At 54.4% G+C, this 24,806-nt stretch overlaps 2 protein-coding genes and 1 long non-coding RNA gene across 3 annotated transcripts in view; all 3 read left to right on the top strand.

The window, feature by feature from the left end:
- The first annotated feature begins 666 nt into the window (after positions 1-666).
- LOC144587953 (uncharacterized) lies at positions 667-2,221 on the top strand. Its single transcript, XR_013543222.1, has 3 exons — positions 667-735; positions 1,399-1,449; positions 2,168-2,221. It is a non-coding gene; the product is annotated as an uncharacterized LOC144587953 (long non-coding RNA).
- A 798-nt stretch (positions 2,222-3,019) lies between these two features.
- On the top strand, positions 3,020-4,227 carry LOC144587761 (MAM domain-containing protein 2-like). The gene is made up of 3 exons (XM_078389004.1): positions 3,020-3,113; positions 3,417-3,566; positions 3,854-4,227. The coding sequence occupies exons 1-3, from the start codon at positions 3,020-3,022 to the stop codon at positions 4,195-4,197; spliced, it is 588 nt and encodes a 195-aa protein (XP_078245130.1). The 3' UTR covers positions 4,198-4,227.
- A 352-nt stretch (positions 4,228-4,579) lies between these two features.
- The window catches only part of LOC140705552 (IgGFc-binding protein), a 50,867-nt gene continuing 30,640 nt past the window's right edge, over positions 4,580-24,806 (top strand). The window contains exons 1-24 of the mRNA XM_072993283.2: positions 4,580-4,691; positions 4,899-5,143; positions 5,258-5,541; positions 6,561-6,832; positions 7,252-7,853; positions 8,035-8,608; positions 9,151-9,350; positions 9,462-9,842; positions 10,263-10,549; positions 10,987-11,258; positions 13,123-13,272; positions 13,560-13,819; positions 13,904-13,988; positions 14,305-14,406; positions 14,614-14,858; positions 14,973-15,256; positions 16,275-16,546; positions 16,965-17,566; positions 17,748-18,321; positions 19,196-19,395; positions 19,677-20,060; positions 21,062-21,348; positions 21,725-21,996; positions 23,165-23,290. Of these exons, the coding sequence (XP_072849384.2) occupies positions 4,580-4,691; positions 4,899-5,143; positions 5,258-5,541; positions 6,561-6,832; positions 7,252-7,853; positions 8,035-8,608; positions 9,151-9,350; positions 9,462-9,842; positions 10,263-10,549; positions 10,987-11,258; positions 13,123-13,272; positions 13,560-13,819; positions 13,904-13,988; positions 14,305-14,406; positions 14,614-14,858; positions 14,973-15,256; positions 16,275-16,546; positions 16,965-17,566; positions 17,748-18,321; positions 19,196-19,395; positions 19,677-20,060; positions 21,062-21,348; positions 21,725-21,996; positions 23,165-23,290 (7,072 nt within the window). The remainder of the gene's footprint in view (positions 4,692-4,898; positions 5,144-5,257; positions 5,542-6,560; positions 6,833-7,251; positions 7,854-8,034; positions 8,609-9,150; positions 9,351-9,461; positions 9,843-10,262; positions 10,550-10,986; positions 11,259-13,122; positions 13,273-13,559; positions 13,820-13,903; positions 13,989-14,304; positions 14,407-14,613; positions 14,859-14,972; positions 15,257-16,274; positions 16,547-16,964; positions 17,567-17,747; positions 18,322-19,195; positions 19,396-19,676; positions 20,061-21,061; positions 21,349-21,724; positions 21,997-23,164; positions 23,291-24,806) is intronic.

Raw genomic sequence — 24,806 nt, 5'->3', positions numbered from 1 at the left:
GATGATGTGGGAAGAACCACCCCAATCAATACAGAAGGTAAGTGGACCCCCTCCCCCTTGTAGGCCATCCCTCTATGCCATCAAAGGCTCTATAAGGTTTTATAAACATGTTTTCAACTTAGATAATCACCTGGCAGATGAGCTTTGATTGTATTCCTGCGTTGAGCATAGAGTTGGACTTGATGGCCTTCTGGGCCCCTTCCAACTTCACTTTTCTATGATTCTTGGATAACGTTCATGAATCAGAGATGAATTAGTAAAAGAGAGAATACACACCATTGACTGAATGCCATGCTCAGCCCTCTTTTCTTGATCCACCTAGGAGTTACCCCCGATGATGATGTGGGAAGAACCACCCCAATCAATACAGAAGGTAAGTGGACCCCCTCCCCCTTGTAGGCCATCCCTCTATGCCATCAAAGGCTCTGTAAGGTTTTTCTAAAACCTTATAAACATGTTTTGAACTTAGATAATCAATCACCTGGCAGATGAGCTTTCATTGTATTTGTGTGTTGAGGAGAGCGTTAGACTTGATGGCCTTCTGGGCCCCTTCCAACTTCACTTTTCTATGATTCTTTGATAATGTTCAAGCTACGTTCATGAATCAGAGATGAATTAGTAAAAGAGAGAATACACACCATTGACCGAATGCAATACTCAACCCTCTTTTCTTGATCCACCTAGGAGTTACCCCCGATGATGATGTGGGAAGAACCACCCCAATCAATACAGAAGGTAAGTGGACCCCCTCCCCCTTGTAGGCCATCCCTCTATGCCATCAAAGGCTCTATAAGGTTTTTCTAAAACCTTATAAACATGTTTTGAACTTAGATAATCAACCACCTGGCAGATGAGCTTTGATTGTATTTGTGTGTTGAGGAGAGCGTTAGACTTGATGGCCTTCTGGGCCCCTTCCAACTTCACTTTTCTATGATTCTTTGATAATGTTCAAGCTACGTTCATGAATCAGAGATGAATTAGCAAAAGAGATAATGCACACCATTGAATGAATGCCATGCTCAGCCCTCTTTTCTTGATCCACCTAGGAGTTACCCCCGATGATCATGATGTGGGAAGAACCACCCCAATCAGTACAGAAGGTAAGTGGACCCCCTCCCCCTTGTAGGCCATCCCTCTACGGCATCAAAGGCTCTATAAGGTTTTATAAACATGTTTTGAACTTAGATAATCACCTGGCAGATGAGCTTTGATTGTATTCCTGCGTTGAGCATAGAGTTGGACTTGATGGCCTTCTGGGCCCCTTCCAACTTCACTTTTCTATGGTTCTGTGATAATGTTCAAGCTACGTTCATGAATCAGAGATGAATTAGCAAAAGAGATAATGCACACCATTGAATGAATGCCATACTCAACCCTCTCTTTTTTTGATCCACCTAGAAGTTACCCCCGATGATGATCTGGGACGGACCACCCCAATCTATACAGCAGGTAAGTGGATCCATCTCTGTGTACTTCTATCTGTCTTCAGAGGTTAGGCCCCGTCTTGAGTCTTGTGTCCAGTTTTGGACACCGCACTTCAAGAAGGATGCTAAGAAATTGGAACAAGTTGAGAGGAGTGCAACAAGGATGATCATGGGTCTGGAAACCTAACCCTGCGAGGAAAGACTGCAAGAACTGGGCATGTTCAACTTTTAGAAAAAAAAAATGACTGAGGGGAGATAGGATAGCATTGGTAAAATACTTAATACACAGTCAAAAAAGGATTGGCAGGATCTGTTCTTGATCAGCCCAGAGTGCAGGACACGCAACAAGGTGCTCAAGTTACTGGAAGCTGGGTTTTAGTTGAATATCTGAAAACGCTTCCTAACTGTTAGAGAAGTACGGCAAAGAAACTAGTTGCCTTCACAGGTGGTGAGCACTCCACCTTTAGAGGAATTCAAGAAAAACTAGACAACCATCTCTCTGATATTATTTAATGTGGATCCTTGCATTAAGCAGGGGATTGGATTTGATGGCCTTACAATCCCCTTTCAACTTCATTATTTTATGATTCTATGATGCTGTATCCAATCCTGTATGATGCACAGGCCATGCTGATAAATCAGAGAAGAATTAGTAAGAAGGGTAAATAGATTATCCACTTAAAAAACCCTGAACACTCCTTGGTTGACTGTCCTACTCAACCCACTGTTTTTGATTCTTCTAGATCTTCTCACCCCTACTTTCCCATCTGGAAGAACTACCTTGATCAACACAGCAGGTACGTGGATCCATCTACCAGTGCTTTTGCATCTGGGGTTTGGGCGTGGTAGGCAGAGAGAAGCGGAGAGACCCTGTACTGCCAGAAGGATCAGCCTGAACCTCTTTTTCTCTTGGAGAATGAGCCTCACCATACCTTCGGCTGAGTCTCCAGCTTTCCAATGGTTTGGAGGGGGGAAAGTGTTCCTTAAATTCACATCTTTATTTGCAATCTTAACACTGCTTTCTTGCTGCTCTCTGTAGTTCTCTCTGCCTTCACGAGGTAATGATGGTTCTGTATTTGATTCTGTAATGTACACACTGTACTGATAAGCCGGCCAGAAAGGCAACGAATTCCTCTGCTGAAAATGTGCTCCTTGGCTTACCATCCAATTCAACCAACTATTCTTGATCCCTCTAGCACTTCTCACTGCTACCACTCCGCCTGAAGGAACCACATCAAACAACACGAAACGTATGTCGCTCCTTCAGTCCTAGCTGGAAGGGGGTGGCGGGCAGCGGGCCAAGAGAGGTGGGGGGACCCTATCCTGCCAGAATTCCCAAGTGAGAGCCAGTGGTCCTTTTGGAGCATGGACCTTCTCATCTGCCAGGGAAATAAAGGCATCCATTGGAGGTCACGATGGGCATTTACCAGCATGCCCGTTGGTCTCTTCCAAGCCCCTTCCATCTTCATTGTTCTGTGATTCAATATCAAACGTACAAGATTTTCATAATGCACAAGGCATGCTGAGAACTCAGAGATGAAAGAGCAAGAAGGGACAAAAAGATTGTCCACCAAACAATCCAAAACAATCCTGTAATGACAGTCTCGATTCACGCACTCTTTGTGATCCACCCAGCACTTCCCACCACCACGACCCCATCTGCAAGAACTACTTCAATCAACACAGCAGGTACACAAATCCATCTGCTACTGCTTCTGCATGGGGGGCAGACGAGAAGGGCTGTATTAGAGAATGGACCTTCTCCTCCACTAGGGAATGGTGGCCAAGCATGGGGATCTGAGGGGGAAAACACATGAACAGACCAGGAGTGACCCGTCAGTGTGAGGAGAGGCAACAGACAGAAGACTTGATGGGTCCCTGCAGCTGGAAGCCCCATCGTTCTCCCTTACACGAGGCAGAATTGCCCCCGTGCGAGGGCTGGAGCAAGGCGTTCCCAGTCACCTCTCGGTCTCCTTCCTGGTTCTTTCCCAGCTCCCTCCCCGGAGTGTGACTTCTCCTGCTCCTTTGACGTGGACTTCTGCTCCTGGACTCAGTCGGCCACCAGCAGCTTTGAGTGGACTCGCCATAAAGGCTCGACACCCTCGGTGACCACGGGGCCGTCCTATGACCACACCACAGGAGGTGAGAGGGAAAGCGAGGGGGAGGAGGCAGAAGAGTCTGAGTCTAGTAGAGCTAAGAAAGAAGGAGGGAGGTGGCCGTGTCTGGACCGGAGCAGAGAAGCCGACCTCCTTTCAAGAGCTGGACGACAGTGAGGCGACTCGGTCGGACTTTATCCAGGCAAGACGGCTTCACCCATGCAGACCGGCCTGCGGAGGATCCCTTCGAGACTCCCGGGGGAAGGCCAAACATGCTGTGTTGCTCCCCGCACTGTTGCTTCCTGCGCATCGACATGTGCTTCTCCTTTTCAGACGGTTACTACATCTACACGGAAGGCAACCACGGCAACCCGGGAGACGTGGCCCGCCTGCTCAGCCCGACGTGCACTCTGTCCGGGCCCTACTGCTTCCGCTTCTGGTATCACATGTACGGGGTGGCCCGCGACATGACACTGCGTGTTTACGTGGTCCCCGACGGTGCAGCCCCCGAGCTGGTCTGGTCTCGGATGGGACACCAGGGCGACCGGTGGCTGAGTGGCGAATTCAGCGTGGCTCACAAAGGACGGGTGCAGGTAAAGGGGGGAGGGCCACGCGGGCACTCCCAGGGGACTCCCTGCCCATCCCAAAAATTGACTGGAGGTGCTCCCTCTCCCTAGATCCTCCTGGAAAGCGGGCGGGCGGGCGATTTCCGCAGCGACGTGGCCGTGGACGACATCTCTTTCACCGAGGGATCCTGTCCAGGTAGGCGCAGTGGAGATTGCTGGTCGTCCTGCTCCTCGCTTGAGTGGGAACTGGGTCTGGGCCCCTCTCAGCGGCCTTCCTCCTGGAGGCTGGTATTCTTCTTCAGTGGCTTAGGTGTGTCCTGAGGGGGTGATGCCCTTCGGAGTAGGTCTGTACCTCGGAGCCTGCCTAGAAGACCCTTCGTGCCGCTGTGTCTGCGTTTGCGGGTCCAAGAGTGCGTGTGTGGTGGTTGGGAGCCCTGCGTGACGGTCTCCATCAGCTACCCCTCCTTCCAGAGTCTGGTGGGATCAAAAACAGATGTCCTTTCTCATCACAGGCTATGTGCACCCGCCCACCCCCAGCGAGAGCACCACCACCACCACCACCACCACCACCACGACTACGAGCACCCCAGCTCCTCCCACCTCAGGTGAGTACCCCAGGATCGAGGTCTCCCCAAGGCCTGTGTGTGCGTGTCCCTTCTGAACACATCCCTGCTCCACTGTGCAATGGGAAAGGACCTTTCTCAGCCTCCCAGCCGAATCCCCCGTGAAGGAGCAGAGGTGGGGCGAGGCTGGTCCTGTTCCCCTGTTTCTGAACGCTCCGGCCTTCTCGCCCTCTTCTGACTCTCTCCCAGAAACCTGCCTTGTGTCCGGTGACCCCCACTACTACACCTTTGACAAGCAAACCCATCACTTCATGGGCAACTGCTCCTACACCCTCTCGCAGCTGTGCGATCCGCAGGGCTCCCAGCTGGCCTCTTTCAACGTGGAAGCAAGCAACGAGCACCGGTGGGGCAACACGCACGTGTCCTACGTTCGGAGTGTGGACGTTGACGTGCTGGGTGTCCGGATCACCCTGGAGAAGGGGGGAGCTGTGAAGGTATGTATGGCCTGGGAGGGGAGCAAGCGGGGAGGACTGTGGATCGGGTATCTGGGCACCTCATCTCTCCCTCCAGCATCTGTCCTGATCTGCTGTGCCTCAACCTCTCCGTAGGCTGACGGCAAGGAAACCACGGTCCCCTCCACCCCAACGCCGGGGCTCCACCTGTCCACCAGCGGCTTCTACTCGGTGGTCTCAACGGACTTTGGGCTGAGGGTCAAGTTTGACGGGGACCACCAGGTGGAGGTGACCCTCCCGAGTGCCTACAAGGGCCGGGTGTGCGGCCTGTGCGGGAACTACAACGGAAACCCCGCAGACGACTTCCTCAACCCTCGCGGGGAACTCGAGCCAGACTCCGCCAGCCTGGGGAACAGCTGGCAGGTCTCCAACCGCACCAGGTTTGTGCCTAGTGCCTCGCAAGCGCACCGATTTCCCACTCGGATGTGTGTGTGTGTGTGTGTGGGGGGGTCACCAGGTCAAGGCCATGTTTTCCTCTCCTAGGTGTTCCTTTTTTAAAAGAATTATTTATTTATATAAATCATGACAATTCCTCATCTTACAAGTAAAAAATGCAAGGCTTCACATAGTAATCTATCATCTTACTTATTATGTAATTTAACTGTTGACCACTTGCTATTCCCACATTTCATAAAGTCACACTTACACCACTGGTTTTTAACCTTGGGTTACTCAGAAGTTTTGGACTGCAACTCCCAGAAGCCTTCACCACCAACTGTGCTGGCTGAGGTTTCTGGGAGTTGCAGTTCAAAAACATCCGATTAACAAAGTTTAAGAACCACTGACTTACACCATTCCCCGTGTATTCCCTTACTCTAGGATATAAACATATCCACCCATCAATAAAACCTGATCTCTCTATTAGCTTCCTAATCATTTGACACCTTTCTATTTTTTGATGTCATATCAATTTTGTTTAAAATACAGTTTGTGTCTCTGCCTAGAATAATTTCTCCCCAGGCAAATTCTTTTACAGTTCTTAAAAGTTTCCGCATAACATTTGCTTGACCTATTATTGTTTAGTGAAATATGATTCTCCACTGTGCACTGTAATATAAAATCTATTAGACAAATACTGAGAAAGCCTATATTGGCAAAGACAGCATACACAGCATATGATTGCAATAAAGAGTCATTAAGACTATTCAAAAATTGGGAGTAGATGTTACTACAGGAAACTCCTCAAAATAAGATCAAGAGAGAGATTATTAAGCACCCAATGTTAGGAGAACATTCTATTGCAAATAGAACAAATAAGGCCAGAGGGGGGGGCAATAATTTTCATGAAGAATTCAAAATTTGATCAATTATATGGGAGACCCAGAAGGCAGATATATTATCGTAAAAGGAAAACTGGAGGACAGACTATTAACTCTTGGTTCTTGTTATGCTCTCCTAGCTGTTCCTCAGGGAGCGATCCTGTCTGCTCAGAGGCCGAACTGGAAGCAATCCAGAGCCAGGGCCTCTGCGGACTCATCACCGACGGGACGGGACCTTTCCGGGAGTGCCATGGAGCCTTAGACCCGACGGGGCACTTCGTCAGCTGCGTTTACGATCAATGCGCCCTGTCTCTGGACCCCGACTCCCTCTGCCGGAGCCTGCAATCCTACGCGGATGCCTGCCGGTCCCTGGGGGCCCCCATAGAGCCCTGGAGGAATGCCACCTTCTGCCGTGAGTGTGGAGGAAGAGAGCCCGTGGCCTCAGCTTGCCTTGGGAGCGGAAAGAGGGAGGCTTGAGAGGAGTCTGGACATGGTGGGCAGGGGGAGCAATGTCCTTGGCTGAGGGCTATGATTTTGCTAGGGATATGTCATGCTCTCCCCCCCATACCCAATGGCTTGCCCACCTCATCGGAAGTGGTGCAAACCACGTCCACTGCCAGCATTATTCTGCCTACATACGGATGTGCTGCTGGGCCGGCCCATCCTTCAGAGGAAGAGTGATTGTCGTCCCTCCTTCACACAGCCAGCCTCGTTTGGGTGCTTAAGATTTTGGAGATCCTTTCTGAATCGCAGCATGGGGTCATCCCAGCACAGCGGGCAGAGATGGTGGTCGTAGAGAGCTCTAACACGGACGCCCTTTTCCCCCCACAGCCGTCTCCTGTGCGCCCAACAGCCACTACGAACCGTGCGCCACTGCCTGCCCTGCGACCTGCGTGGACCCCAAGGCCCCCGCCACGTGCCGTCTGCCCTGCGTGGAGGCTTGCGTCTGTGACAGCGGGTTCCTCCTCTACAGCGGTGCCTGTGTGCCCAGCCACCAGTGCGGATGCTGGCACCAAGGCCAGCACTACCCTGTGGGCTCCGAAGTGTGGACCGACGACACCTGCTCCTCCAAATGCACGTGTCCCCGCCGGGGCGGGCGGCTGGAGTGCTCCGGCGCTCAGTGCCCAAAGGGTCATTTCTGCGGGGTCCAGAACGGCCTCCCAGGCTGCTACCCGTACGTGGTGGGGGTCTGCCGTGTCCATAACGACCCCCATTACAACACCTTTGACAAAGTGGTGCACCACTTCATGGGCACCTGCACGTACACCCTGGCCAAGGTGTGCGGAGACGCCGCAGGGCTGACCCCCTTCAACGTTGAGGCCAAGAACGAGCACCGCAATGGGATCCCCTCCGTCTCCTACGTCCAGCGGGTCCTTGTGGAGGTTTATGGACAACGGGTCGAAATCCTCAAAAGCGAGAGGGGCCAAGTGCTGGTAAGGCGCGACACGTTCTCCGCTCTGCTTCAAAACCTGACTTTCAGTGGTTTTCTCTCACCCATTAAAAAAGAGAGATAATTCCCCGTTTCCTTATTAAACAGAAGGGAAGTGTTTTCCCTAGTTTCTGTGCGTCTCCTACGGGGAAGATCTTGTTCCTTTTCCTCTGCCTCCTCCGTAGGTGAACCACGTGTGGAGAACGCTTCCTGTGACCATGCTGAACGGCTCCGTGACCGTCGGCAGGGATGGCCGGTACGTGACGCTGGAGACCGACTTCCACCTCTCCGTCTCCTACGACGCGGACCACTCGGTGGAAATCCGGGTGCCCTCCAGCTACTCGAACAAGACCTGCGGCATGTGCGGGAACTTCAACAGCCGCCCGGAGGACGACCGCGCGATGCCCAACGGGGAGCAGGCCAAGGACTCCACGCAGCTGGGAAACAGCTGGCAGGTTCCCAACGCAGAGCACGACCAGCCCTCCTGTGGCCACGCCAACGAGAGCGAGCCGTGCCCCCCGGAGCAGGAGGCTCTCTACCGGTCCGAGGAGTTCTGCGGGCTCCTCACCAGCAGCGGGGGACCCTTTGCCGTCTGCCTGTCCATCATCAGCCCCGGGAGCTTCTTGGAGAACTGCGTCTTTGACCTGTGTGCCCTGGGGGGCAGCCAGCAATCCCTGTGCCCTGCCTTGGAGGCCTACGCTGATGCCTGCCAAAGGGCGGGCGTGGACCTGCCGGGCTGGAGGAATGCCACTTTCTGCCGTGAGTAATTCTCTGCCACAACTCTTTCAGGAGAACCAGGTACAAGGGTTCAGGAAGGACCTTCAAAGAGCAGTGTGGAGGACTAAAGCTTAGAGAAGCAGAGGGCAGGGAGGAGAGGGACCGCTTGACCACTTCCTGCAATTTGGGGGGGGGCAGGATCCTCTTCCTTGAAAACAGGCAGGAGAGATGGGACTCCCCACCGGATTCTCATGGGTCTCCTTGGAGAAAGACAGCCATGGCACCTTCTCTGGAAGGCAGGAAACTCTGCGGCGCTTCCTCTTGATAGCTCTCTGTCTCCCCCCCCCACTCTGCCCCCGCTGTGAATTTGGTCCTGGGACAACATGGATAAGGAACGTGAGGGTGCGGTCCAGGGGGTGGGCTTGGGTTTAGGGCGTGACCGCAGGCTCCGTCGGGGGCACCTCCGCGATCTCAGCCAGGAGACAGGGGAAGAGCCTGGGCTGCGGTGGAGAGACCGGTGCCTCTCGGCGTTGGCCTGGCCGGTGCCGGCCTGAGGTCTTGACCCCGCTCCCTTTGTCTTGCAGCCCTCCCGTGCCCATCCGACAGCCATTACAACCAGTGCACCAGCCCCTGTCCGGCCACCTGTTCCAGCCTGCAGGCCCCCCGGAATTGCAGCAAGCCTTGCGTGGAGGGCTGCGAGTGCGACGCGGGGTTTGTCCTGAGTGGGGGACGATGCGTGCCGGTGGCGGAGTGCGGCTGCCTCAAGGGAGACCAATATTACCAGGTCTGTTTCCAGGCCCCGTCGAAGCGCTGGGCCCGTGACTCCATCTTCTGGAGACAGCCTACCCCAAAGGCCCCCTGGCTCTGACCCGCCTTCTGTGCTCCTCTCCAACAGAAAGGGGAAGTGTTCTGGCAGCCGGATTGCGTGGGCCGGTGTCGCTGCGCTGGAAACGACGGCTTAGTCTGTGAGGCCGCCACGTGTCAGGAGGGCGAGATCTGCAAGGCGCAGGGCGGGATCCTGGGATGCTACGCCGCGGCGAAGGCCACCTGCCACATCTACGGGGACCCCCACTACGTCACCTTCGACGGGAGACTCTTCCATTTCCAGGGCAGCTGCAATTACACCGTGGCGGAGACCTGCGCTGGCTCTTCCGACTGGTTCTCTGTCACGACCAGGAACGAACACAGAGGGAACCCGGCCTGGACTGCACTCAACTCCGTGGCTGTCTCCTTCAGAGACCTGCACATTGCCCTGAGGAAAAACAACGAAGTCTATGTGAGTAGGAGGCTCCCAAACCCAGGCCATGCGAGCGCCGAGGGCTCTCCTGGCTCAGAAAAGGTCTCTCTCGACCAAAAGTGAGGGTTCGGGCAAAGCGGAGACCGTTTCACACACAATAGCGGGCACGGGTTTCTGCTTTGTGTTCCACCGACAGGTCTCAGGCACCCTTGAGCTTTGGAAGGAGACCCTGGATACCCAGTGTCAGGATACCGAGGGTGGGGGTGGGGAGAGGCCCCCCCTTGGCTTTTCGGGTCCCCTTGGACACAAACTCCCATGCCCTACGTCCACTGGCTATTCTGAGTAGGGCTGATGGGTTTGGAGTCCAAGAAACCAGCGGGACGGGTGCAATGCCTTCAACGGGCACCAGCTCCCACTTTTGGCCAATGTCCCTATTGGCGCCTTTCCTCCTCTCTGCAGGTGAACGGGGCCAAAGTGGCTCTTCCCGTGGATCTGCCCTTGGGAATCCGAGTGGCGGAGCGTCCTCCCTACGTGGTCGTCCAGAATCCTCTGGGCTTCCTGGCCAAGTTTGATGGCGACCAGCAGCTGTTTGTCCAGGTGGACGAGAGATACAAAGGCCAGCTGTGCGGGCTTTGTGGCACCTACTCCGGGAACCCGTTGGATGACTTCCAGCAGCCGGACGGGACCCTGGAATACGATCCCAACGTGTTTGGCGACAGCTGGAGAGCGGCCGACGACGAGTGGACGTAAGCGCTGAAGTCGCGGCCCTGGGCAAAGCCCACTTCCCAGGGGAAATGGGGGGAAACCCCGTCCCTCAAAGCCTGGTCTTGTCCCCCGTGCCCTGACCTTCTCCATTAGCGGCCCAAGGCTGGAGGCGGTTGTGTTTGTTGACAAACGGCGTCCTACTCTGCAGGGTTCAGATCGTGCGGAGCCTGCGAAGGTTCCTTCCAAACTAGGAGCCACAGCCGAGTCACACCCCCCCCCCCCAAAGTCAGGGAACCCAGTTTTCCCTACAGAATCAAGAGCCTTCCCCCAGAAACAAAGGAAAGGTGGAGGAAAGGGGAATCCTGCCTGGCCCTCAGCTTCTTGACACCTGGGTTCCAAATTTCAGCCCACCGAGTTCCCCTCCTGTCCTCGGCAACGGCAGGCTTCTCAACGCGTTCTGTTCCTTTTTGGCCCGTAGGTGTGACCCCTCCGTGATCGATCCCCCTGCCTGCGACCCGGGGCAAGAAGTGGGCTTTGAAGACCGCTGCCAAGTCCTGCTGGCCTCCTCGGGGCCTTTTGCCGCCTGCCACGGGAACATCCCTCCCCAGTTGTACTTTGAGACCTGCGTGTACGACCAGTGTGCCACGGGGGGAGACGAGGGCCAGTTCTGCCAAAGTTTGGAAGCTTATGCAGCCACGTGCAAGCAGAGCGGCGTGGACCTCGGGGACTGGAGGGAGGATACCGTTTGTGGTGAGCGGCCGTGGGGTGGGTGGCTGCCTCCTGACCGATCCCAGTGGCCCCAAGGAAGCCAGAGGGCCACAAGGGGTGTAAAACCAGTGTCATCGGGGCCTTCCTGAAGTCTCCTTTGTGCCCCTGAAGGATCTCTAGGCAGCCGCAAGGATCCCCTCCGTTTCCGCGTAGCTTCTTTGGGGGATCTTCCCATTGGACTCGGCCTGTGACAGGTTCCAGCTCCTCTCTCTGATCCTGTGGATCCACCTCCTGCTGGTGGGGTTTCTGGGGCTGGCTTGGTCCTGCTTGTGAGAGAAGGGAGGAGGAAATTCCCTGGATGTTAGAAGAGTGGCGTTGGAAGGGGCTTCATAGCCAGCAAGTCCAACCCCCAGCTTCGTGCAGGAATACAGATCAAAGGAGATCTGCCAGGTGGCGTTCCAATGCTACCTTGAAGGCCTCCGGTGATGGAGCGCTCGCCCCCTCTTGAAGTCACTGGTTCCATGATCAAAATCCTCTAACCGTTAGAAACCTCTTCTCGCTATTCAATAGAGATCAGCCTTCCTGTCACTTGAGCCCATGGTTGCATGTCCTGCACTCTGGGTTGACGGAGAACAGATCCTGGCTCTCCTCAGTTTCCCTGTTTCCCAGACTCTTGGTGCTACAGGCAGTTTCTGAACCTCACACCCCACCCCACCTGCCACCTGAAAAAATAACAGAGCTGTGGGGGGTGGAGTACTTTACAGACCAAAAAAGGGAAACAAAAGAAGTCCTTTTTCTTTTGTTCCTGAGCATCATCCCCTCTGAGTGGAACCCAGGCGGAACTGAACACCCCACGGAGTTGGGGGCTCTGATAAGCTCCTAGGAGGGTGTCTACAGCCAGTAGACACATAGGATGCAGAACTAATGTTGGTCTGCAATGGGAAGGCTCTCTCTTTCTCCCTCTCCTTCTCTTTGACATGAAAAATATTCCCTTGGGTCAGACATGGCTGAGACCAAGTCCCCAATTTCAGGAATTGGAGAGCATGGGTCCCGAAACCCCTTGAGGGAACAAGACCCGACATGTCAAACGAAGGGTGTCCATTTCTTCCACCTTTAGGGGGTCATCATGCCCTTTATTCCACCAGCTCTTTCCACTTCCAACTCTTGTCCTGGGACACCAGCAGTTCCTGGTCAGTCCTTGGTATCTGCTGTCAGTTCCTGCAGATGGAGCCAAGAGGGCATCGCAACGAGTGCTCTGGCTGATGAGTCCATTTCAAGGAGGAGATAGAGGGCATCGGTGGTAGGGCTGTAGACAAACCGAGGGTCAGCCCTTCCTCCTTTTTTCTTTACATAAGGGGGAAAAGTCACAACCATGAGAGTTTCATAGAGCTGCTGCTTCCTGACTTAGTTTCTCCAGTCAGTTTCTCTTGATTCTCCCAGAACCCACCACCACCTCCTCAATGCAGTCTACTTTCTGATGCAAAGACCAGGTAGATCATAGAACCATTCAGTCGTGTAGTTGGGAGGGGCCTATGATTCATTCATTCATGATTTACTCATTCAAAATATTTCTCTATGGCCATGGAGTCCAACTCAAGCCAGCGCTCCTATTGGAGCCCGGCCCTTCCCATCTGCTGGGGGAAGAAAGGTATCCCTCGGAGGCCACGATGGGCATTTACCAGCATGCCCTGTGGTCCCTCTGAAGCCCCTTACAACTTCACTCTTCTACGAAAATGTGATTCATTATCAAATATTATATAGGATTTTCATAATGTAGAATATTTGAAGACTTGGTGGGTCCCTGCAGCTGGAAGCCCCATCGTTTTGAGGTAGAATTGCCCCCGTGCGAGGGCTGGAGCAAGGCGTTCCCAGTCACCTCTCGGTCTCCTTCCTGGTTCTTTCCCAGCTCCCTCCCCGGAGTGTGACTTCTCCTGCTCCTTTGACGTGGACTTCTGCTCCTGGACTCAGTCGGCCACCAGCAGCTTTGAGTGGACTCGCCATAAAGGCTCGACACCCTCGGTGACCACGGGGCCGTCCTATGACCACACCACAGGAGGTGAGAGGGAAAGCGAGGGGGAGGAGGCAGAAGAGTCTGAGTCTAGTAGAGCTAAGAAAGGAGGAGGGAGGTGGCCGTGTCTGGACCGGAGCAGAGAAGCCGACCTCCTTTCAAGAGCTGGACGACAGTGAGGCGACTGGGTCGGCCTTTATCCAAGCAAGATGGCTTCACCCACGCGGACCGGCCTGCGGAGGACCCCTTCAAGACTCCCACGGGAACGCCAAACATGCTGTGTTGCTTCCCGCACTGTTGCTTCCTGCGCATCGACATGTGCTTCTCCTTTTCAGACGGTTACTACATCTACACGGAAGGCAACCACGGCAACCCGGGAGACGTGGCCCGCCTGCTCAGCCCGATGTGCACTCTCTCCGGGCCCTACTGCTTCCGCTTCTGGTATCACATGTACGGGGTGGCCCGCGACATGACACTGCGTGTTTACGTGGTCCCCGACGGTGCAGCCCCCGAGCTGGTCTGGTCTCGGATGGGACACCAGGGCGACCGGTGGCTGAGTGGCGAATTCAGCGTGACTCACAAAGGACGGGTGCAGGTAAAGCGGGGAGGGCCACGCGGGCACTCCCAGGGGACTCCCTGCCCATCCCAAAAATTGACTGGAGGTGCTCCCTCTCCCTAGATCCTCCTGGAAAGCGGGCGGGCGGGCGATTTCCGCAGCGACGTGGCGGTGGACGACATCTCTTTCACCGAGGGATCCTGTCCAGGTAGGCGCAGGGGAGATTGCTGGTCGTCCTGCTCGTCGCTTGAGTGGGAACTGGGTCCGGACCCCTGTCAGCGGCCTTCCTCCTGGAGGCTGGTATTCTTCTTCAGTGGCTTAGGTGTGCCCTGAGGGGATGATGCCCTTCGGAGTAGGTCTGTACCTCGGAGCCTGCCTAGAACTCCCTTCGTGCCCCTGTGTCTGCGTTTGCGGGTCCAAGAGTGCGTGTGTGGTGGTTGGGAGCCCTGCGTGACGGTCTCCATCAGCTACCCCTCCTTCCAGAGTCTGGTGGGATCAAAGACAGATGTCCTTTCTCATCACAGGCTATGTGCACCCGCCCACCCCCAGCGAGAGCACCACCACCACCACCACCACCACCACCACGACTACCACCACTACGAGCACCCCAGCTCCTCCCACCTCAGGTGAGTACCCCAGGATCGAGGTCTCCCCAAGGCCTGTGTGTGCGTGTCCCTTCTGAACGCTTCTCTGCTCCTCTGTGCAATGGGAAAGGACCTCTCTCAGCCTCCCAGCCGAATCCCCCGTGAAGGAGCAGGGGTGGGGCGAGGCTGGTCCTGCTCCCCTGTTTCTGAACGCTCCGGCCTTCTCGCCCTCTTCTGACTCCCTCCCAGAAACCTGCCTTGTGTCCGGTGACCCCCACTACTACACCTTTGACAAGCAAACCCATCACTTCATGGGCAACTGCTCCTACACCCTCTCGCAGCTGTGCGATCCGCAGGGCTCCCAGCTGGCCTCTTTCAACGTGGAAGCAAGCAACGAGCACCGGTGGGGCAACACGCACGTGTCCTACGTTCGGAGTGTGGACGTTGACGTGCTGGGTGTCCGGATCACCCTGGAGAAGGGGGGAGCTGTGAAGGTATGTATGGCCTGGGAGGGGAGCAAGCGGGGAGGACTGTGGATCGGGTATCTGGGCACCTCATCTCTCCCTCCAGCATCTGTCCTGATCTGCTGTGCCTCAACCTCTCCGTAGGCTGACGGCAAGGAAACCACGGTCCCCTCCACCCCAACGCCGGGGCTCCACCTGTCCACCAGCGGCTTCTACTCGGTGGTCTCAACGGACTTTGGGCTGAGGGTCAAGTTTGACGGGGACCACCAGGTGGAGGTGAGCCTCCCGAGTCCCTACAAGGGCCGGGTGTGCGGCCTGTGCGGGAACTACAACGGAAACCCCGCAGACGACTTCCTCAACCCTCGCGGGGAACTCGAGCCAGACTCCACCAGCCTGGGGAACAGCTGGCAGGTCTCCAACCTCACCAGGTTTGTGCCGGGCGCCTCGCAAGCGCACCGATTTCCCACTCCGATGTGTGCGTGTGTGTGTGTGTGGGGGGTCACCAGGTCAAGGCCATGTTTTCTTCTCCTAGCTGTTCCTTTTTAAAAAGAATTATTGATTTATATAAATCATGACGATTCCTCATCTTACAAGTTATACATGCAAGGCTTCACATAGTAATCTATCATCTTACTTATTATGTAATTTAACTGTGGACCACTTGCTATCCCCACATTTCATAAAGTGTCACTTACACCACTGGTTCTTAACCTTGGCTTACTCAGGAGTTTTGGACTGCAACTCCCAGAAGCCTTCACCACCAACTGTGCTGGCTGAGGTTTCTGGGAGTTGCAGTTCAAAAACATCCGATTAACAAAGTTTAAGAACCACTGACTTACACCATTCCCCGTGTATTCCCTTACTCTAGGATATAAACATATCCACCCATCAATTAAACCTGATCTCTCTATTAGCTTCCTAATCATTTAACACCTTTCTATTTTTTGATGTCATATCGATTTTGTTTAAAATACAGTTTGTGTCTCTGCCTAGAATAATTTCTCCCCAGGCAAATTCTTTTACATATCTTAAAAGTTTCCGCGTAACATTTGCTTGACCTATTATTGTTTAGTGAAATATGATTCTCCACTGTACACTGTAATAAAAAACCTATTAGACAAATACTGAGAAAGCCTATATTGGCAAAGACAGCATACACAACATATGATTGCAATAAAGAGTCATTAAGACTATTCAAAAATTGGGAGTAGATGTTACTACAGGAAACTCCTCAAAATAAGATTAAGAAAGAGATTATTAAGCACCCAATGTTAGGAGAACATTCTATTGCAAATAGAACAAATAAGGCCAGAGGGGTGGCAATAATTTCATGAAGAATTCAAAATTTGATCAATTATATCTGAGACCCAGAAGGCAGATATATTATCGTAAAAGGAAAACTGGAGGACAGACTATTAACTCTTGGTTCTTGTTATGCTCTCCTAGCTGTTCCTCAGGGAGCGATCCTGTCTGCTCAGAGGCCGAACTGGAAGCAGCCGAGAGCCGGGGCCTCTGCGGACTCATCACCGACGGGACGGGACCTTTCCGGGAGTGCCACGGAGCCTTAGACCCAACGGGGCACTTCACTAGCTGCGTTTATGATCAATGCGCCCTGTCTCTGGACCCCGACTCCCTCTGCCGGAGCCTGCAATCCTACGCGGATGCCTGCCGGTCCCTGGGGGCCCCCATAGAGCCCTGGAGGAATGCCACCTTCTGCCGTGAGTGTGGAGGAAGAGGGCCCGTGGCCTCAGCTTGCCTTGGGAGCGGAAAGAGGGAGGCTTGAGAGGAGTCTGGACATGGTGGGAAGGGGGAGCGATGTCCTTGGCTGAGGGCTATGATTTTGCTAGGGATATGTCATGCTCTCCCCCCCATACCCAATGGCTTGCCCGCCTCGTCGGAAGTGGTGCAAACCACGTCCACTGCCAGCATTATTCTGCCTACATGCGGATGTGCTGCTGGGCTGGCCCATCCTTCAGAGGAAGAGTGATTGTCGTCCCTCCTTCACACAGCCAGCCTCGTTTGGGTGCTTGAGGTTTTGGAGATCCTTTCTGAATCGCATCATGGGATCGTCCCAGCACAGCGGGCAGAGATGGTGGTCGTAGAGAGCTCTAACACGGATGCCCTTTCTCCCCACAGCCGTCTCCTGTGTGCCTAACAGCCACTACGAACCGTGCGCCAATGCCTGCCCTGCGACCTGCGTGGACCCCATGGCCCCCGCCACGTGCCGTCTGCCCTGCGTGGAGGCTTGCGTCTGTGACAGCGGGTTCCTCCTCTACAGCGGTGCCTGTGTGCCCAGCCACCAGTGCGGATGCTGGCACCAAGGCCAGCACTACCCTGTGGGCTCCGAAGTGTGGACCGACGACACCTGCTCCTCCAAATGCACATGTCCCCGCCGGGGCGGGCGGCTGGAGTGCTCCGGCGCTCAGTGCCCAAAGGGTCATTTCTGCGGGGTCCAGAACGGCCTCCCAGGCTGCTACCCATACGTGGTGGGGGTCTGCCGTGTCCATAACGACCCCCATTACAACACCTTTGACAAAGTGGTGCACCACTTCATGGGTACCTGCACATACACCCTGGCCAAGGTGTGCGGAGAAGCCGCAGGGCTGACCCCGTTCAATGTCGAGGCCAAGAACGAGCACCGCAATGGGATCCCCTCCGTCTCCTACGTCCAGCGGGTCCTTGTGGAGGTTTACGGACAACGGGTCGAAATCCTCAAAAGCGAGAGGGGCCAAGTGCTGGTAAGGCGCGACACGTTCTCCGCTCTGCTTCAAAACCTGACTTTCAGTGGTTTTCTCTCACCCATTAAAAAAGAGAGACAATTCCCCGTTTCCTTATTAAACAGAAGGGAAGTGTTTTCCCTAGTTTCTGTGCGTCTCCTACGGGGAAGATGTTGTTCCTTTTCCTCTGCCTCCTCCGTAGGTGAACCACGTGTGGAGAACGCTTCCCGTGACCATGCTGAACGGCTCCGTGACCGTCGGCAGGGATGGCCGGTACGTGACGCTGGAGACCGACTTCCACCTCTCCGTCTCCTACGACGCGGACCACTCGGTGGAAATCCGGGTGCCCTCCAGCTACTCGAACAAGACCTGCGGCATGTGCGGGAACTTCAACAGCCGCCCGGAGGACGACCGCGCGATGCCCAACGGGGAGCAAGCCAAGGACTCCACGCAGCTGGGAAACAGCTGGCAGGTTCCCAACGCAGAGTACGACCAGCCCTCCTGTGGCCACGCCAACGAGAGCGAGCCATGCCCCCCGGAGCGGGAGGCTCTCTACCGGTCCGAGGAGTTCTGCGGGCTCCTCACCAGCAGCGGGGGACCCTTTGCCGTCTGCCTGTCCGTCATCAGTCCCTGGAGCTTCTTGGAGAACTGTGTCTTTGACCTGTGTGCCCTGGGGGGCAGCCAGCAGTTCCTGTGCCCTGCCTTGGAGGCCTACGCCGATGCCTGCCAAAGGGCGGGCGTGGACCTGCCGAGCTGGAGGAATGCCACTTTCTGCCGTGAGTACCCCTGGTGGAGACAGGTACCCCTTGTTCTCTGGTAAAAGCTGCTTGCAATAATGATTGCTCTCTTCCTATCCTTTGGTTAGTGCGGGCTGGCATAGACCTGTGGCGGTTGCGAAATCCCTGAATGTTTCTAAGGCCCCCTTCTGGTCCTTCAGATGAATTTCCCTTTTTGATGAGTGCCTATTTATTTAGAAGTTGTAGTGCAGCCTTTTGAGTTTTCCAAGGTCTCCTTCCTTCCTCGTCTCCGTCCCACCTAGTTTAGTTTGAGACCTCCTCTGAGGCAGCCGTGGGACGACAGGTACATTCGCTTCTGGAGGTCAGAACCCTTTTGCAGGAGGCCTCAGGTGTGAAATAAGACTTTGCTGCAGTTTTCTTGCCATGATGCGGATGCTCGTTGGCTGGCACTCCGAAGGCTGTCCTCTCTGGGAGGCTGAAGGTGACGCCTTCCGAGGCGATCCTTTCGGATGTGCGGTTGTGGGTCGGCTCCGTGATCATTGAGTGAAGAGAGAGAGTGTGACCACTGGGGCTTCATACCCCTCCGAGTCTAGGGTGTCCACCCCACAGTCCTCCCTTCCAGTTCCCCACCCCCTTAAATCCAAGCCCTGGCCTGGCCGCACCGGTGGTCAGAAGCCTGTCGCCCGTCACCCACTCCCAATGCCCCCGTCTACGGGCCAGCTGCAGGGAGGGAACCCAGCCCTTGCCTCCTGAGAGCACCCCGGCCAGTCCCACTGAGAGAATTGCTCCCTAGCTCTTTTGGAGCCAGCGGCTAGAACTCTTCCAGTTCTTCCACCATCCTTCCTCCCAAGCCTTGCTTACCTTCCCAGGTGATCCCTTTGGACGTTAAGGACTTCCTGACTCTTTTCTGCAGCTCTCGCTTGTCGTCCGAACACGCACTACGACCCCTGCACCAGCGCCTGTCCTGCCACGTGCCTCCAGCCGCAAGCGCCGCAGAGCTGCAGCCGCCCTTGCGTCGAAGGCTGTGCTTGCGATGCTGGACTGGTGCTCAGCGGCGGGGACTGTGTGCCTGTTTCCAAATGCGGTTGCCTCTATCTGGGCCAGTACTACCACGTGAGTAAAAATGGAGGTGGTTTCAGGGAAGAGCCGTGTCTTCCGTCTCGCTTTCTCACCGCATGGCTGGGACTCTTGACTAGAAACAGTAGAGGGGACCATAGGGCACCCCAAAGTTTCTCCTTTTTTTATTTTGCTCAGAAAAACATTTTAGCTCTCCTCTTCCTTATACCAAAATGCTTCTGTTTCTCGTGTAAATCTCGTGGCCTTTGGTGCAGAAAGGAGCGAACCCTGGGGCGAATGATAGTTTTTTCTCTTAGACTGCATGTCTTTCTCTGCAGGAAGGGGAGAAATTTGTATCTGAGGCCTGCACAAAGCACTGCGTCTGCCAGGGAAACAACAGCACCGTCTGCACGCCCTTATCCTGCAACCCTGAGGAGGTTTGCAAGGTCCAGAACGGGCAGAGAGGCTGCTACCCGGCCAAGAAAGCCCTTTGCCACGTCTACGGAGATCCTCATTACTCCACGTTTGACGGGAGGCTGCACCACTTCCAGGGCAGCTGCAATTACACCCTGGTGCAAACCTGCACCAACGACACCAGCGCCCCGTTTGTCATCACAGCACGGAATGAACACCGGGGCAATCCAAGCTGGACAGCCCTGAACTCGGTCGCCTTCACCCTGAAGGACCTTCACGTGGCCCTCCGGAAGGGCAAGGCGGTCTACGTAAGCACCTCTCTTGGCTCACCCTTCCGTGGCCTCGATTCCTTCCCTGCTCCCTGATTCTCTCTCCCCCCCCCCATACAGTTCTGAAGGCCTCCCAAGACACAGGAAGGTTGGACCAGACGTCTCCTAGTCTGAAGTGTCACTGATGGAGCGAAGGGGTCCCTGGCTTCCCTAGGACAAGAGAATCGGGGAAGTTGAGGTCAGGGAAGGACGTGGAGCAGGCAGAGAGAAACAGGAGCAGGCTTCAGCATCTACACCCCCCCCCGTCGTGCCTGGCCATTTAGCGCAGGACATGCCCTGATCCAGCTGGCCCTTGGAAATTTGGCATGTGGGGGGCGATGAAGAAAAGGCATGAGAGGACCTACCTTGAGTGGATGAAACACATCCAGACTTGGCCCAAGAAGAATAAAACAGGGCAAACTTTCCCAATGGAAAGCCACAAGGCTGCGCCTCCACCAGCTGGCTCCATTTTAACCAGAGAGTAAGGAGCTGCTCAGGACAGAGAGCCCTATAGCAGTTACATCACTAACCAGATTCCTTTGGGACAAGCTCACGGAAACCACAGCAGGGCATAGAGCGCCACCGGACAGACATTTATACCGTGGCAGTGAGGAAGTGGAAGATGGAATGACCTGGGAAAGCGAGAGGTCCAGCCTGTTGGTGGCCTCTCAGGGGCACTTAAGGGGTTATGGCCGGTCCCCAGGGGAGTGAGAGAGAGGGAGCTAGGTGGTGGTGGTGGTGGCGGAGGTGGTGGTTTAGGCCTTTATCTGTCAGCACCAAGTGCTGTCAACAAGCCTTAATGGGCCTCTGTCATCCCCACAGAAATGTCTGCCTACAGAGACATTTACTCTGAGCCTCTGAAGACATGGGCTTAAGGGCCAAATGAAACTTGCAAGCCTTAAAGATGCCACTTGAACATTTTTGTTGCCAGAGACCGATGTTTTTCCCACTTCTTTTTTTGGGAGGGGGAATGAAAGTTGAGCTTCTTTCTTCCCTTTCAGATTAATGGTGTTTTAGCCCAGCCGTCCACGGTCCATCTCCCTGAGGCGACCATCGACTATATTGGCTCCTACGTGCGACTTCAGACCAGCGTGGGGGTGTGGATTCAGTTCGATGGGGACCAGGACCTCTTGATCAGCGTGACAGAGAACTATCAAGGGAGACTTTGTGGCCTGTGTGGGACCTACACTGGGGATGCGCAGGACGACTTTTCCACCCCTGATGGAGCCATTGTGGGCGACGTCAATGAGTTTGGAAACAGCTGGAGGGTGCCGGACGACCAGTGGCAGTGAGTCGTGGGCCCCGTTGTCCTTGAGCTGGTGGCTGCCAACTGAAGCATCATGTCCAAACGTGGATTGTTCCATGGGAAAGGCAGATGCCAGCCGGTGCCACATGGGGCCAGTGGTGGGGCTCTGAAGGACCACCTGGCCCAAGCTCCCCCGGTCCTCTTCCCGTCTGTCATGCCTGGATCCCCAGGTGCCGTTGTTGGGTTCTCAGAGCTAACCTGCTTTTCCTCAAGAGAGCTGCTTCCGAGGAACGTCTTCCAGTTCCCTTGGGCTTCCCTCTTCCCCAAGTTCTCCCCTCCGCTTCTCTTCCAGATTGTCTTTCTCTTCCAGCTGACGACGTTTACCCCGCTGAACGTGACTTCTTTTGCTCGGTCACAGGTGCAGCCCCACCATTCCCGATCCTCAGCCTTGCCCTCCTCCGGACCACCAAGCAGCCGAGAAGCAGTGCCAGGTCCTCTTAGCCGGGGACGGTCCCTTCTCTTGGTGCCATGCCGCGGTGCCGCCCCAGCCTTACTTTGAAAGCTGCACCCAGGACCTTTGTGGCACCGGAGGAAGCGCTGCACAGCTCTGCAATGTGCTCCGGTCTTATGCGGCCGCTTGCCAGGCAGCTGGAATCGGGCTTGGAGATTGGGCAGCCGAGACCGTCTGTGGTTAGTCCCTGTGGCTCCTTGTAAACTATTTCCACACATGTCTGTAGGACGCATTGCCTTCTGGCGAAATGGAATACTGGCCGAGGAGAGGGAGGAGGAAGGGAGAAAGGAGAGAGAGATTGAGAGAGAGAGAGAGAGAGAGAGAGCGTGCGGATCCTCAAATATTATCAAGAGAGTTATTTTGAGTGTCTTGCACATTTCTAATGGATGGATAAGTCAGTGCATAAGACAGTTGTGGGTAGAGATGGGGGCATCCTATCACTCGTTCTAGCCAGGAAGGGCGGCTGAGGGGCCTCACACCAAGGGATGCCTGGAGAGAGAAAAACAAGAAACCGGGGCCTTCTCGGCAGTGGCCCCTCACCTGTGGAGCAGTCTGCCCCCCCCCCAGAGATCTGCCTGGCTCCCTCACTGGACGTTTTTAAGATCCAACTTTAAGACCTGGCTCTTTAGGCAGGCTTTCCCTCCTGTCATCACTTGACTATTTTTTCCCATCTTGAGCTATATTACTACTGTTGTTTTTTATTTTATTATATTGTTTTTATTTTATCTATTATTGTTAGCTGCCCAGAGTAGACTTTGGTCTAGATGGGTGGGGTATAAACAAACAAACAAACAAACAAGCAAATAAATAAATAAATATTCATAGACAAATATGAAGCCCTCCAGCAACGGTGGCTGGTCCAATTAACCCCCAGAACCCGCTGGATCACTTACTGTGTGCCGTGTTGCGCATGGGGCCATCATCATCATCATCATCATCATCATCATCATCATCATCATCATCATCATCATCATCATCATCATCATCATCATCAGTGTACCAGTTGCAGCCAATAGCTTGACTGCCACAGCCCTGCTTCCCTGCTCACCCAGCCACTCCACAGTTGCCATGATGGGTGTGCTGCTGCTGATGATGCCAACCACATGCCCCGTGCGGTGCTCAGTAAGTGGTCCTGTGGGTTTCAGGCTGGTCCCCTGTGCCGGCAGGCTTGGTCTTTGTCTACAAATATGAAGCCTCCATCTCTAGTTGCGGGTGATGGGGGGATGTGTGTAGGGGGGTGTCTCCTGCTTGGGACCAAGGGTGTGTATGTGTGTGCTCAAGGGGCCCGATTCAGAGGCAGAAGAGCTCTCAGCATGACTCCTGATGTCGGTGCTGTTCTTTCCTCAGGCCCACCTCCAACGGACCACGCCCCAATCACATCCTCTCCGGGACCCCTGATGCCAACCACGTCCCTGCCCGCAGGGGTCACTTCCGGGACTACGTCAACAGCCAGGACGCCTCCTCCACTCCTGGGTGAGTCCTGCCAGTGGGGGAATCGTCCGGCGGGCATGTCGCTCCCGCCCTCCCTCCACGGGCAGGTGTGCCGTCCAGCAAAGTGGGCCCGTCCCCGTGGAGGCGCCCCTTGGGCCACCCTGGTCAGGACAGGAGAAATGTCCCCATGGAAGGGGCGCACCTGGGGGAGAAAGAGAGAGAGAGAGAGAGAGAGAGCCTCTGCCTGGTTTCCAGCGCTGTTGGCAAGTCTTTGGGTCTAAATCCTTTGGTACCAGATCTGGAGTCCCGAGTCCCATGTCTGAATCCCCGTTAAAAACAAACCTTTTTTTCCCCCCACAAAAAAGGGAAGGTTGGGCCGGTTCCAAGCTGCAAATTGAGTTGGAGTCATTGAACCAAAAAAATTAATAAACCGAGTTGAGTCACCGGCACTGCCGAAGTGCGACTGGAGAGAACGGGGAATTCTGGGTTTGAATCTCAGCTCAGCTGCGATAACTCACCGGGGCTGTTGCTGGTCGGGACCAAGCTCTCCTTGAACACCCCAAAGCTTCAGAAACCCAACCAGGCTCCCCATATGCTGGATGCATCTCGACAGCGCTCAGCCACCCGAGAACAGCTCCATCTCGTGCAGGGCAGAATTTCACCAGGGTTGGAGGAAAAATCCTGTTTTTATTTCAGTTTAAAGAATATCCATAGCCAAACTCCATGAGAATCAGGAACCTTTGGTACACTGTTTCTTTAGCCACTGAAGGCAGAGCCCACAGAGGTTGGAACAAGTGAGGGGAGGATTATTATGGGTATTATTATTATTATTATTGCCGTTGGTGTCCACCAGAGCTCCAAACCAATGTGCAAAGGGGGAACAATATTGTTTTAAAAATAGCATTGAAAATTTTAAAGTTTGGTTTAAAACCTACTTAAACTACTTAAGCCATGTCACCCTTGGACCACTTCAGATCCTGGTCTTGAGAAAAGCTGCTTTTTTTACACCACGATTCTCAGAATGGCACGGGGCATATATGGCTGCGTATTGGTTCTTTCTTTTTAAGAAGTGCCTTTAAGCAGCAGTGACAACACTGAGGCTATCCTGTGTTTGGCACAATGTGGGCTGATGAGGCTCGCTGGAAAAGACAGGGATGTCGAGAGAGCAGAAGGCAGCAGGAAAAGAGGGGAGGTGGGGATGGATCGACTCCCTAAAGACTTCACTTTGCAAGGGCTGAGCAGAGCCGCTGAGAACGGGAGCTTTTTGAGGTCATTGCATGAGGGTCCTCGTCGGCTGGAAGTGCCTTGACCGCACCCGATAACAACTAGAATCTTTCATTTCATGTTCCATTTAAACTCTTACTTTTTTTTTCAAATGTTATAACAGATGATCTGCAAAGAGAACTGTGATCTCTTGAGTATCTACTGTATAGGTTTCTTAAGAGCATAGATTTACTGATTGATCTCTAGCACCTTCTGGCCCTGTAGTACATTTTATATACAGCAAGTATTTTTGCCCTGTCCATCCTGGCATGAGTATTCGGGGAGCTGTATCCCA

Source organism: Pogona vitticeps, chromosome 3, assembly GCF_051106095.1.
Source record: "Pogona vitticeps strain Pit_001003342236 chromosome 3, PviZW2.1, whole genome shotgun sequence".
Taxonomy (NCBI): Eukaryota; Metazoa; Chordata; class Lepidosauria; order Squamata; family Agamidae; genus Pogona; species Pogona vitticeps.
This window is presented reverse-complemented; position numbering and strand designations above follow the sequence as displayed.

What these genes read in the sequence shown, in the direction of transcription:
- LOC144587761 (XM_078389004.1), top strand. Translation starts at nt 3,020, where the DNA reads ATGACAGTCTCGATTCACGCACTCTTTGTGATCCACCCAGCACTTCCC. An exon ending in TACTTCAATCAACACAGCAG is followed by an intron (nt 3,114 to 3,416) that starts GTACACAAATCC and finishes GTTCTTTCCCAG; the next exon opens with CTCCCTCCCCGGAGTGTGAC. An exon ending in CTATGACCACACCACAGGAG is followed by an intron (nt 3,567 to 3,853) that starts GTGAGAGGGAAA and finishes TCTCCTTTTCAG; the next exon opens with ACGGTTACTACATCTACACG.